The following is a 13,613-nucleotide window of genomic DNA, read 5'->3' as shown; positions in this document are numbered from 1 at the left end:
AACTCGCTTTTAGGAAAAAGTAACTCTATATATATTCAAGACTAAAAAATGGTAAAACAACCTGACTTCCGGGCTTAACGAAGTTTCCTGCGTATAAAGAGTATCTACTTGATCTCTTGGCGAGACCGCTTTTTAACAAATTGCAACAGAAAGCCCGCCTTTTGTTTTGGTCTCATTTCTCGTCAGTTCTTTAAACAATGGGTTGCTTAATGAATTATCTTTGTACGATTTGTAGATAACTTTGTTTTGTTCTCAAACAATCTTCTCAGAATCCAGGAAAGCGGGCCCGGTCTACTGCTCGAATAACTGACTAGAAAATGTAATGTATTTTAAATCCAGCCGGATTGTTGAGGAAGCCGATTTGTGGCTACCCCTTTATTCCATGGTAGTCGGATCTTAAGGACTAAAATTCCTAAACGGCCTTTTGAAACCGCGTTACAAAGGGGTTTCACACAGCGCGGACATAACCAAAATTCCTTTATTTCCCGCCCAGTTAAAACAATCCGTAGTTTGTTGAGAAAACAGTGACCAAGGTAATCTTAGCAGAAAATCAAAGGATATACTTGGGCTTCATTGGCCTGGTTTATATAAAGCTTTTGTATATCTTTTAGATCTGTCAGCTAGCTTTCTTTCGCTGTCAACCCACTGTGCGCCCACAAGGCATTTGCCCCATATATATAACATATTTCCTGATCTTGGCAATTTGACACACTGCCAAGCAAAAGGGCAATTATTTGAAACTTCCGGCGTGACTCGAGTCATCCCCCGATCTACGTATTTCGAGGTTAAAGAATACAACGGGCGCTGAGAGTTTGTTCCAGACGTCCGGCTCGAGCGCGAGTAAGGACACGATTTGCCGCAATGGAGTACACGGACAAACATCAGGCTTCAATGGTGTTCGTCATAGCGCTTAATTTTTTGTTTTTCGCTTTGGCTTACGGCGCCTGCGTTCAAAATGAAGAGGGAGGTCCAGTACAGTGCTGTGATCAGAGAGAAACTGGAGGATTTTTGCATTGCTGTGAGGGACGAAACAGCAGTTGTGGAATGGAAGACTTCGTTCACAACACTCTGTGCTTCTGTGATGAATTCTGCGAGACGGCTGGGGACTGTTGTATCGACTTCGAAGACGTAAAGGAGCCTTGTGGTTTGGGAAATGGTAAGTGCGGCGTAGATGTTTTCTCCATTCGTGTTTCACCCTTGTCACCTTGAAACATTCCTACTCGTAAAGATACTGAGGGTTCATGCTAGTTACGCGCAAGTAAACTCGAGATAATTTCACACTGCACTACTAGACACCTGTGACTGCATTTTGTGTTTTTCTGTTTTACGTCCACAGTGCTTTGATTCTTTTCACTGTGTTTTGTCGGCAGTCGAACTTGGCCGCGAGTCAATATTGTCAGTTTTTATTGAAGGATCTAATCTTGATACTTATGGTTGTTCTTCTAATCAATCAAATCTAAAGCGTGACTTTAGTACGCAGACAGAAGTTTAAAGTGAGCGTGGTACGTAGGCGGCTTGAATTTCTTTTTTCAGATGGAAACAAAAGAAAATGTTCGGTAGATAATAAGCCCAGAGGGTAGTTGTTACTGATGCGGAGAGGAAGCTGCAGACCTCATGCATGGAGTACGTGTTTTCTGGTGGAAAACCTAAAATACACCGCGATAACCCGGCTTCCTGAGGCTTGGTGGTGTTAAACTGGCCACGGACACGCTCACAATTAAGCTGTCTATTGTATGCACATACACAATCATCTAAAGTAGGATTTCAGCGGACACTGTACCTTAATCGAATCTGCATACATCACTTCATCAGCTTATTGTTAGTAAATATCCTTGAATACTCAATGGGACCGATTTTCTTTCCCATAAACCGTTTAGAAGTTGCTGGTTCTTTTCCATTTCATCGACGTTTTATCTTCGTCCGGGTCACTTCGTGAACATAAAAACAAATCCAGTGTATTTTCAGTGCAGTCACTGGTATTCGGGAAACATAGTCGTCATTTTTTGCTAATCGTTTATTTGCTGGTAGTTTCTCTTGGTATAAGTAACAGTCATGTGCAGGCGAACAGTCAGCCTTATAAGACAGCGTGTGTACCTAGAACAGGTAGCCTTTAACGTAGTGAAAGAGAAATGTTTGCCTAAGTACCTGCAGTTGGCTTACGTGTTTTCCGAAGTCTGTCAAGAGACACAAATGTCCTTGAATATATTGTTCTCAGAAAGTATCTTGATACTAACTTCGATTAGCTATACGAAACTAGAATCATAAGGAAACAGTAGTCTGGTAAGACATAAGAACAATGAAAAGAAACTAATTTGACTTGTTTAATGGAGTGGTACATCTGTTCAGTGAATGTTGTCGAGTACAGAAACCAACTATTTATGATTTCGTGACGGATAACTGAATACTTCCAAAATTAGACGTTTTAGATTTTAAGCCCACTCGGGACCTTGACCTTGTCACTTTCCATTCAAGATTTTAATGACGGTAGAATGATCTGAAAAAAAAAAATCGTATTTTAACTTTTAACAAACGTCACAGGCATTGTTACATAAAAGTCCTTATACGTCTTATAAGCGGATCTGTTTTTGTTTTTGCGATGTCTTAAACCTTTGTTTACGGTAAAGCATGAGCAGTTTATATTTGAAATGAACATTCCGAACCAGGGTGGATGATTTGAGGACATTTACCAAGCACACTGAAGTGGCCCGTCTCAAGTGTGCCGCCACTGATCTGTAATCTTATTGAAACAACAAGCACCCGAAATAGAAGGTAAAAAATTATTTAACAAGCTTTGGAAATAATTTACCATGGAGAGTGAAGTGAGGTATATGCCAAACGCCCTACCTGTTATCAAATTCAGACTTTTTTCCATTCAGTTTGTCGTCACATAATAAAGAAATTGTCTCAGAGATTTGCCGCTTCTTGTACTATTTAAAATTTGTTAGGCGCATGATTTTGTTTTGTTAATGCTACCACTTAGGAACAAGCCTGTTATTCAAACAGTAAGTTCGAGACACTTTCACTAATTAGACACAGTCGTCGACGTTGACAACATACTTTTCTTTTGGTAAAATAACCCCAGCTTCTTTAATTTAAACTCTCCCTAGATCACTGTCGTTGCATATCAAATTGCAAAGTTAAATCTTTCAATGCAAATCAATGAGCAGTTTTTGTTTTCCCAGATGCGCTCCTCTCAAAGAGGATTTTCCAAATTCCTAGGAGGCCTGAAAAGCTCAGTCGCTTTGACAGTTCTCTCAGTTTTCATATTTTCACGGCTCTGAAAATGTGTCGGCCGAAAAGTCGGCATTCATCGAGAAGTCGAGCCTGAATGATGAATGGACCTGCTACTCCCACACCACTAAAATGATTTCCGTTGATTAAATCCCAGGGGGCCGGGGACTCTCATATCCAGGTGACGGGATGCCCGTCAGAAATTTTCAAAAGAACCCCTAAAAGGAACCAAAATCTCGTTTTGTGGGCGTGGCCATATTCATGTTCACGAGGTAGTGACAGTTTTTTAAGGTAGCAATTGAGACAATTCATTGAGATTCTACGTGTAAAGATTTTTGAAAACATTGTCAAAAATCTGTGTCCTAATCAAAGTGGCTATTTTCAAATGAAACGTTACAAAAGATAAATAATAAATACAGTAGTTCCTGTTTCATTTTCTGGCTCAATTCTCCAAACTCTAGCGCGGGTGTCAGCGCGGGTGTCAGCGCGGGTCATTCTCGATGTTAACACCCTAAGAGGTATCAAAACACGAATTCCCTAAAAGGTACGACGGGCACCTCCTTCACTTTTATATTGGAGCCCCCCTCCAGGGAGGTAAATAATTCAATATGGAGTTTCACCCAGTGACTAGTCGTTTGTGACACCACCTTCAGGTACCTGAAATGCGAAATTGACACAAACATTCTATGGATTTGCCCATACTGTTGCAGATTTTATTCTTTTTGTCGTTGAAACAGATTTAAATTACCGTATTTACTCGATTAAACGCCGCGGCGTTTATTAATTTTTCGTGATTGATCGAGTATATACGGTATGCCGCTTTGAGGTTTTTGGTTCGTATCAAGAAACGTTCGAAATCTGTTTTGACCGATTACCTCCATTACGACTTTATTTTTTAAGGAGAAATTTAACAAGAAAATGAGTCTCTTAACAGCAATCATTCCAGCCTCTTCAGTAAGCGTCCTCTCTGACGAGGACTCTCCCCCCCACCCCCCCCCCCCCCCCAACCCCCACCCGCTTAAGAACGCTTGCTGCTGTTCTGTTTGTCCCGGTGGATAACACATGGATTCCATTTCAAAGGTGGTGACGTGTCTTGGATTACTTTATAAAACGTTGATTTTAAAATTCAATCTGCCAATTACGTCAACTTTGACAGATGTGTAGTATTGATGAAGATTTGTCACGTCAAAACACGGGCACGGATCAAGACGATTCTCGGTGAAAGATAAAAATAAACACTCTTTCGAGTCTTCACGTACTGTTCTTCGGCGAATGTTTGCCACAAAAATAACATCATACGGGTAGTTGTAGAAGTTGTCGGTCTCCGATGATTCATTTAATAAATTTCTCTCTCAGTGTTTTGTCCTTTGGCATCAACACCGCAAATCCTCTTACGCGAAATGAATAGAATTCTGCTTTATTCGCGGTTTGAACAGTCATGAATATAATACTTTACGGATTGATCGAGCTATTTTCTTGGCTTTCAGTCATCAATCATAAGGTCAAATATGTTAAGGCTACTGCGTCAAAAGGCTTGAATAACTCTGTTGTTGTCATGCCAACATTAATGACGGACCAGGTCCAAGCAAGTAGTACAATTCAATGTATGTGCAATGAATTGTTTTTTCGGCACTAATATGGATGACTATTTGTTTTTGTATGGATGTTCTGGAAGAAATTACAGTGATAAATTAACGTTTTGAACATTGACCATACTCTGCAAAATTCGACTTAGCGCAACAGGCGGGAATCTGTTTGTAGGCTACCCCAGAACCTGACATTCACGACTTAGTGTCTGAGTATGTACAGACCGTCATGTTAATAGGGATTCTGGAGTTTAAAAGAATCCTCTTATGCGGCACACACCATAGCAGTGTCAGAAATTGTTTCAAGTCTCCGGCTCTTACTTCTAATTTTTAATTACCTTATTACATGAAATTTTCGCGACACGTTAATTTCGCGAATTTAGCGATTTAAAAAAATCGCGAAATTTAAGTGTCGCGAAATTAACATGACGCGGAAGTTAAGTGACTCACATTATGTCAATAATTAAAAGAGCGACTTTATTACCATTACACACGTTTATAACAATCATTTTGAACTATTCTGTGGTAATGTTCTGCCGGGTCCTCTTCATCACTACTGCTTTACGTCTCCACTCCAGGTAGCACTTCTTTTGTATAATCCTCAAATTGTCCAGTTACTTGCTCCTTGTAGTGCTGTTCCACCAGTTGCTTAAATTTCAATTGCTTCAACGTTCTTGGTACATGCCTCCATTCTTACTGTCGCCTCTGGAAAAGAAGTGTTACCGCCTGTTGATCCGTATCAAGACATTTACGCAAACAATTAAACAGCATCAGTCAGGAAACTGAAAGGCAACATTTTCTCTTTGGAGTCTGAATATTTAATGTACATGGATAATGAGGTCAATTGACCACTGAAAACGTGACTTAAGCATGAGCTACAAACCGTGCCTTGTAGACACTGTGAGAACATCTTTCTTGTTACTGTTTACATAATCAGTTGCGTTTCTGTTTATTTGGACATTGTTGGTTAAGTTGTTCGATCAAATTCAGGGACATGTTAAATAACATTGACAAAGAAATAAAGTGTGTCTCACTCAAAATCGCGAAATTAAAGTGAGTCAAAATGAAAACTTTTCGCAAAATCGCGAAATTAAGGTGTCGCGAAATATGCTGGTAGCTGGTAACAGGAAAGTAGGGGATTGCCGTCCAGGGCGAAGTATGGTGGAGGATTCGTTCCTCCGGGCCGCTACGGTAGCCATGAAGGCCTGCACGGAACCCTGAAAACGCCTGGCTAACGGGGCTCTGGTGAAGTTTGGAGGGCTAATCACCCATCAAATGGATATCAAGGATTACAGAAACCATGGGAAACATGCACAAAATCACATCTGTCTTTGGAGGAGAGAACGCCCCTTCGGGGGCTAGTATGACGCACCGATGTGAAAGCCAAAGGGAAGCAGCGATGCCGACCCCTCTCCTTACCCCAAAGACAACCACACTACTTGGCACGTGGAACGTCAGGAACATTCAGATAAGAAGGCGAAAGTGGGGTTGGATTGGGCACACCCTGAGGAAAACTAACTGCAATGTCATCAAGCAGGCACTGAGATGGAACCCAAAGGGGAAGAGGAGCCGAGGCCGTCCCAGAAACAGCTGGAGGAGGACGGTAGATGACGAGGCGAGCAAAGCAGGCTACACCTGGTTGCAGCTTGAAAGGATAGCCCAAAACAGACCAAGATGGCGAGCAATGGTTTCCGTGGACCTATACTCCACTGGGAGCGAAAGGGTTTAATGATGATGATGATGAAATATGCGAACCTCAAAATCGCGAAATTAACGTGTCGCGAAAATTTCATGTAATAAGGTAGAAGTTCTTTGTGTTCAGTGTTGTCATTAGTTCAAGTTGCTTAGATTTACTGGTCATTCCTACGCAAAACACAGGCTTCTTCCTGCCTTCAACCCCTCCAGCGCTTTTATCCACAACAGATTTCTTTTGATGTACTTGAATTCTGCGTTGCAGCTTCAGTTAATTTGCTGTAAAATAATTTGGAACAATGGGTCATCAATCATTAGATGGCACGCGATACATTTGTTCCATTCGAAGTAAAGTATTATCAGGGATTTGGCTGTAGCTAAATGAAATGTTACGATTAAGAAAGAGAGGTAATATGGCTTTGGGTACATTACTCGCTGCGAAGAAAAGTCTATAATTTGGTAGTGCAACACCCACCGACTTATTTCTCAATGGTGTAACAAATAGGAAATCCAGGGAGCCTCGCCTTTTTTTACGAGATAAAAACGAGCCGAGTTCCTCTGAACCGAGTGTAAATTCGGTTACAAATCTCTTGTAGAACACTCATTGAACTATTATCGATAGGTTTTAACAGTTCTTTTCCTTTCTCCTGACAGTAAAGCGAGACTGTGAGGTTTCTCCCTGGTCTGACTGGGGACCTTGTAGCCCTCGCTGTGGTGTAGGTGTCAGTCAGAGGACTCGAACTGTCGCGTTTCGTCCAATGAATGGTGGAAGGGAATGTCCTCCGCTCATTGAAAACAGAGGATGTTTCAGAACTCAATGTGGAGGAAGAGAATTAGGTAAGCATTTGGTACAGAGTTGCAAAAGTCATAGTTTTTAAAAAAGTAAAATTTTCTCAAAAGAGTAATCACTCATTGAAATCGCTCATTTCTTGAAAATAAGCGTCCAGTTTCCCTTGCGCAAGAAAATTTGTTCAAAGTAATCGCTCCATAAAATAAAAATGTGTTCCTGCTTGTTATTCATGATAACCAGACAGGATACGTCAAAGATCGCTTTACGGGTAAAACAATTTGATCTATCTATAATGGTTATATTGTAGAAGAAACCAGTCCAGGTCTGATGATTTCGTTGATTTTGACAACGCTTTTACAGTTAAGAACGGGTGTTCTTTGTTTTGGCTCATGCTCAGACTTCCTTCACCTCCTTCCCTGGATTAAAACGTTTTATAAAATCATGAACCTTGAACAATTGCAATAATACTGGTTCAAATTGTTTTTTGGGGGGTTTTGGTAGACATGGTAGAAGTACATAAAACACCGATTAAAAGCCCTTAGGAGGTCTGTTATTTATAACAGTTGAACTATGATTTTAACAACAACACGATTTCTTCCCAATGTTACCACGAACTTTTGGTGCTGGATAACAGTTCCATGAAACCTTTGCTTCAGAAAGGAATTGACCACGCAGTTTGAGATAATAAATAATTGCGAATAGATAAAAAGCCTATTTATTACGTAAATTATTTTGAATCTGAAATTATTTACATAGATGATCTTTTATTTCATTAAAACAATAACGACCCTTTCGGACTATTTTTCAAAGAAAAACAGTTAAATCAAAATTCTTCCATGGGCAGGCCTTCCACACTCTATACCTAACTTGTTTTATACATCCCTGTTATTTCTTAACCTCTCCTTTGTTACTGATTGACAAGAACATCTTTGATGTGAAGAAAAAGAAATCAAGACTCTTATTCGCTACTTGCTATTGAAAAAGCTCGGCCTACTAATATTATAATAACATCGTGACAACGTAACGTAATTATCCACAAATGGAAAGGGATTTGAACTTTTCGGCTCAGTATCATGACTGTTACCTTGCTTTGTTCCACTCCAATCATATTTTAAGGTTTTCCGTACAAAGTGCTTAACAACACTCTCTTCACTAGTACAAAATTACACAAGGTGAGTTTCAGAAGTGACGATATATGTACTTTCTTCGAAGCTGAACCAGAAACTTTCTGCAATTTTGGAATGACTGTGAATTTTACTGGTCAGTACCTTTATCAGATCAACAGGATCGCTTTTAATACCTTGTCGAAAAGTTATATTTGGAAGAATATTAACGCAATGCCCTTCAACTAATTTACTCAATTACTTTATTTATTGTTGGAAACTTGTTTCTGTAGAACTGCGGAGAAAACTAAATACCTGCTAAAATTTTAACTTTAGGTAATACAGATCTTCAATTTGATGTTAGCTGTTGAAAAGACAAAAAAAAAAGTTGTACTGAAAAAAAAAAAAAGATTTTCCATTTCTCTCTAAGGAAATGAGTATAAAGTGATCCATTTCTTGTCTTGTTACAATTTGAAGTAAACTTTTGTTTGTATAAAAACACACAAACAGATATTTATTTTCCTCCAAATTTAGGCCATTTCTTAACGCAACTTAGCAAACAGTTGTAATGTTATCTGTCAGGTGTACTATTTTCCTGATGTCCGTTATTGAAAATACTTTTGAAGAAATCGGCGCACTCATCACTATTTCAATTTTCAGGTTTCGCAAGAATTCTACCTCACAAATACAAGAAGGACCGGGCTCCATCAGTGTGGGAAAAAATCTTACCAGCACCCAGAGTAGAAGTGAAGACAGAGGAACCAAAGAGGTAACGATTATTCCGCTTTCCGCTTCTGATTAAACGCAAAAGAAGAAATGCGGAGAGCACTCTGACCATTGTAAGGCTGAAGGTGGCTTACTACAGTTTTGATGGATTATAACAGCCCAACTTCTAACTCTTTTGACAAATGTTCCAAGATGTTTTTCCTTTCTCTATTTACTGTTTACTTAAGTCTTTTACCATTCTCTGTGAAACTTGAACAATTTAACGTCAACAAATGGCCAAAATGAACGACCGAGTACCTAAGGAGAGACTGGGGACTAGCAGGTTAAATCACGTTTTTCTTAAAATCTACCCGTATGACTCCACCTCAAAATTTTGGGAAGAAGAAATTGGCTCCTTTTTAACATTCATGCAAAGTAAAATAGAAATCTGTAAGACAGATTTTTCGCAAACTAAGAAAATGTGAGATCAAAAATAGCTCAAAATCTGTCTAACAGATTTTTTTAAAATTTTGGCTCTAAACGTGATTCAACCCTACAAATGGACTGTGAAAATTTCATCATGGGTTGTACGGTAGGTTTTCGAGCAATCCTCAATCAAACGACTGGCTTTTACAACCTTGGACGAGAATTGAATTGCGCATGCCCTTTATTTAAGCGCGCGCTCATGTGACGCCATGTATCGCGTGCGAGAAGGCAAGAGTAATTCAGGGCTCTTTTACCGGTTGTTTATCGAGTTTTTTTTGTCATATTTTTTTGGCGCTAGTCTTAAACACATGTTTGAACGGAGTTTGAAACTATTGCTACGTATACTGAAGTGATTTAACGCCTTTCAAGTGCTGGAGTGGTTTTCGTTTCTTCTTAGGGTGGCTTGCGTCATTTGTGCACGCGCGATTAAACTAATCCTGCAATCCTCTTTGGGTACCCAAAAGGCGCACTCATAAATGAAAATGATATCTCGGCATACCTCTTCCGTTAAGCTGTCGTTTATAAATGTCGGCTGACTGTCCACAAACCACCTTGCACCATCGTGTACCGGCGACACTACCTGCACGTAGCCTCAACCTTTTCTACGGGAAAGTTTTGTATGTCAGCATAGGCAAGGCTCCTCTCTTGCCTGCAGTTAGTAATGCAGGCTATTTCTCTAACCAGTGAGAACGTTTTTCTTTGTGTAGGCCAAGCTACTGTGTCAACTACAAGATTTTCTTTAAGCACCCGCATTGTAAAGATACCTGGGCAGACCAGCTCGATCCACAGAAACCAATCTGTGTGGAATGCCAACACGATGCCATGAACAGACATGGAAAGTGCAAGGGCCAAGGAGTTTTTGGCGACGTGACTCTGTGGGAAGCGGTTGACCTCAAAAGCTGTTACGGTGGCTGGCTAAAGATTGGGCCAAAGATTCCTGACTGTAAATGCGAAAACAAAGATTTTAACAATTTCATATTTATATAAAGGCAACAGCAGTATTTAGTTTTTGTAGCCAACCGCTTGCTTTATTATCAACCGCTATTAGTTTTAGTCTCGCATGGTATTGAAGTGTTTTAGAGCATCTTTTAAGGGTGTGGTGTACTGATATTCTTCATTGCTTGGTTAGTTGACAAGTTTTATTAATAAGTAAGTCATGTTATGGCTTTCCCCTCATTCACAAATTGTCATCAAACAGTCCTATAGCTTAGCGTGCAGTTCATTCGCTTTTGAAATCGTGAAGTAAGCCTGATAAAATGACCGAGAAGCCGTCTTGTAAATGTAACGAAATTGAAATTCCTTTTGAGCAACTTTTATACAGTTGGACGATTTGCTAATTTGTATGACTGCGAAGAGAACTACGTACTATCGAGTTATTTATTGTGCGCTTCACTGATTTGTTAGGATACAATTTGAAATACTTCTAGAATAGTCTTTTAGGTACCAATCAATTACTCCCCGGCTGTAGAGATCGTATCCTTAGCGTTTTTGGATTGGCACGTAGCGATGGAGTTTCTGGGTGGCGTTCGGCTGTGTACTTCGACGATTTATCAAAGGAACAGTCGTGACATTTTGCTTTACTTTTCGAGACTCCTGCAGGTTGCTTTATGAGAGATAAAAAAGAGAGATAAGAGATAAATTTTTTTTATGTTTTACACTGCACCACAAGCTAGGGTGAAGGGCCTTTCAGTGAAGTGAAACCGGGCCAAATGACGCCGCTTTCGCAAAATTACCCAAGATTTGATTGAAATGGCCCTACCCTGGTCCGCATCAAAGTTCTCACTAAAATGCAGATATGATTAGCTGGTGTTAATTTGTGAGAACTGAATATGGCAGGACATACGTCCTGTTAAAGAGGACCTGGAGGGTTTTTCTTGATCTGCTCAGGTTTATGTCTTTGAGATAATAGAGATTCCTCTTTGTAAGTTGTCTTGCATTTTCTGGCATTTGTCGTACATATATGGCAATAGATATACTTATAAGTAAGTTAGCAAAGCCGTGCTATCAATACTAGATATGCAACGCTTTCGAGTGGTATACCATGGTTTATAATCCATCAAATATTTTCGCTCGGGCGTGATTGGTCTAAACACGTCACGTGACCGAATATTCCCCAGCCAAACTGGGGAATATCCGAGAATATTGCCCAGTTTTCAAAACTGCTCGTGTTGCGAAAAATATTTGAAGGATAATAAACACAATAGCTTCCATTTGGCGCAAAAATATGTACGGATATTTGTCCTTGGACATTATCTGTTCCTTGAAGCTCACAGTTTCTCTCGGAAAACTGTTCGCTTCTGGGAACAGATAATGTCCGCGGACAGATATCCGTGTATACTAATATTTTCGCGCAAAAAGGAGGCTATTGTTTACTTATACCATGGTCTACAAATATGGTAAGTGTACGCGTGGTTTTTTGGCGGCGTTTAACAAACATTCATAATTATTTGCATTTTTATTATTTCGCAATTTCACGCATTTTTATTCAATTTTTTTTCTTTTTCTTCGCTTCTTGTCATTCACATTTTACCCGTCGGAGACTGTAGTTCAGGCAGTCGAAAGCTTGTAATTTTTTAATCGTTTTAGCCACAGATAGTTTTTAAATTTTTACTATGTTTATCCTGACTGCGGCCCTTCAATATTTTCACGTTTTTATTTTTGAGTCTAGTTTTCTATATTTTGGGGGCGTTTTTAATAAAACAATTATTCCACTCGCGCCTGTTGGATATGATCATATGAGATGATTATAGCCAACCCGCGCTCGTGGAATGACTTGTTAATATTATGCCATGTCATAGAAAATACATAAAATATACAATCAATGCAGCGTGGCGAACCATGGAAAGGTTGGGTTAATACCATCGAATATACAATACAACTGTTTTCCTGTATTTTGATTGGCTGTGTTTGCTATGGCATGGTTTAAAACTCAGTATACGTGAGAGGACTTCATAATCCCCTTCCACTCGCAGTGTCAGTTAACAAATCGAATGGGGTTTAGCGTGGTCTGTACCCTTATCGACAACGATACGCGTCATGTGAGTCCACAACATTTTGACCACTGTGATGACGCGTATTGTCGATAAGAGTACAGACTACGCTAGCCCACATTCGATATGTCTTTTAATTCAACGTCAAAGAAAAGGTGTTTTTCAGAGCGCGAGCTGAGAAAGGCATTGCTTGACACATTGACGCGAGCAGCGAGGTAAGTTGCCCGTGACAACACCATAATTTTAAGGCCAATACTTCGTAACCAAACTTCCCTCGTGCCTTACTCAACTGATAATCGCGGTATTTTCGCGCAAAAAGAGAGATTTAGCAAATGAAGATTTTAAAAACCCTTGACTCAGATGATCAAGTTGTATCCGCTGCGCGCAGCCTAGACCACGTGGCCACCTCTTAGTTGGGAGCAAAAATAGTGGAAGAATACAGTATGCTGAACAGCAATTAAAACCAATTGAAACATTACAGAACAACAACTTTATTTGTACTCAGCTAGAAATTAAATGACCAAAAGTAAGTTAAAATAAAGAGTACATAGCTGCCCGAAATAACGTTAATGGGCTAGTAAGACTGGGCAGCCATCCTTAGTGATTTAACGCAATTATTTATTAGCAATTATTAATTAATGTCTCAGGTAATGGACAAGAAAAAAAGACAACCAGTCCAAAATAGATAAAAGTTCAAGAAAAGATCCCACCAGAAATACTGCCACGTAGCACTCAAACCCTACCAACAGCTAAAACATCTGACTTCTAATAGGTTCAAAAACGCAATAATTCTGTTTTCCTAGAAAAGATCAGTCAGCTCACTTTGAATCACTGGTCAAACAAACGCGTATACCGATGAGCAGATGAGAAGCCTTTCAAGCAACACGAAAAATTTCATATTTTCCATTTATTTATATATTTATTTATTCATTTTAATTGTCTTATGTAGCATCCCCTAACTGTTAAATTACCTTTAAACTGAAGGAAACCTAAAAATAGCAGTTTACTAGGACAGAAAAACACCAAAGAG

General features: G+C 39.6%; 2 protein-coding genes across 3 annotated transcripts in view; one reads left to right on the top strand and one right to left on the bottom strand.

Annotated features, from left to right (window-relative positions):
• Window positions 1-741: 741 nt before the first annotated feature.
• Window positions 742-12,218, top strand: LOC110054251 (somatomedin-B and thrombospondin type-1 domain-containing protein-like). Its single transcript, XM_020760616.2, has 4 exons — window positions 742-1,156; window positions 7,164-7,346; window positions 9,063-9,171; window positions 10,301-12,218. The coding sequence occupies exons 1-4, from the start codon at window positions 862-864 to the stop codon at window positions 10,578-10,580; spliced, it is 867 nt and encodes a 288-aa protein (XP_020616275.1). The 5' UTR covers window positions 742-861; the 3' UTR covers window positions 10,581-12,218.
• Window positions 12,219-13,050: 832 nt separating this feature from the next.
• LOC110054264 (mediator of RNA polymerase II transcription subunit 21-like) overlaps window positions 13,051-13,613 on the bottom strand; it is a 9,075-nt gene continuing 8,512 nt past the window's right edge. For both annotated transcript variants that reach the window (XM_020760632.2, XM_089280567.1), the window contains one exon: window positions 13,051-13,613. This exon is cut by the window's right edge and continues 656 nt beyond it. The gene's annotated coding sequence lies outside the window, so the exon portion shown is untranslated.

The sequence above is a fragment of the Orbicella faveolata genome, unplaced genomic scaffold (genome assembly GCF_042242905.1).
Source record: "Orbicella faveolata isolate gen_17 unplaced genomic scaffold, um_ofav_v1 contig_47, whole genome shotgun sequence".
NCBI classification, from domain to species: domain Eukaryota; kingdom Metazoa; phylum Cnidaria; class Anthozoa; order Scleractinia; family Merulinidae; genus Orbicella; species Orbicella faveolata.
Note: the sequence above shows the minus strand (reverse complement) of the source record. Positions and strands in the feature narration are given on the sequence as shown.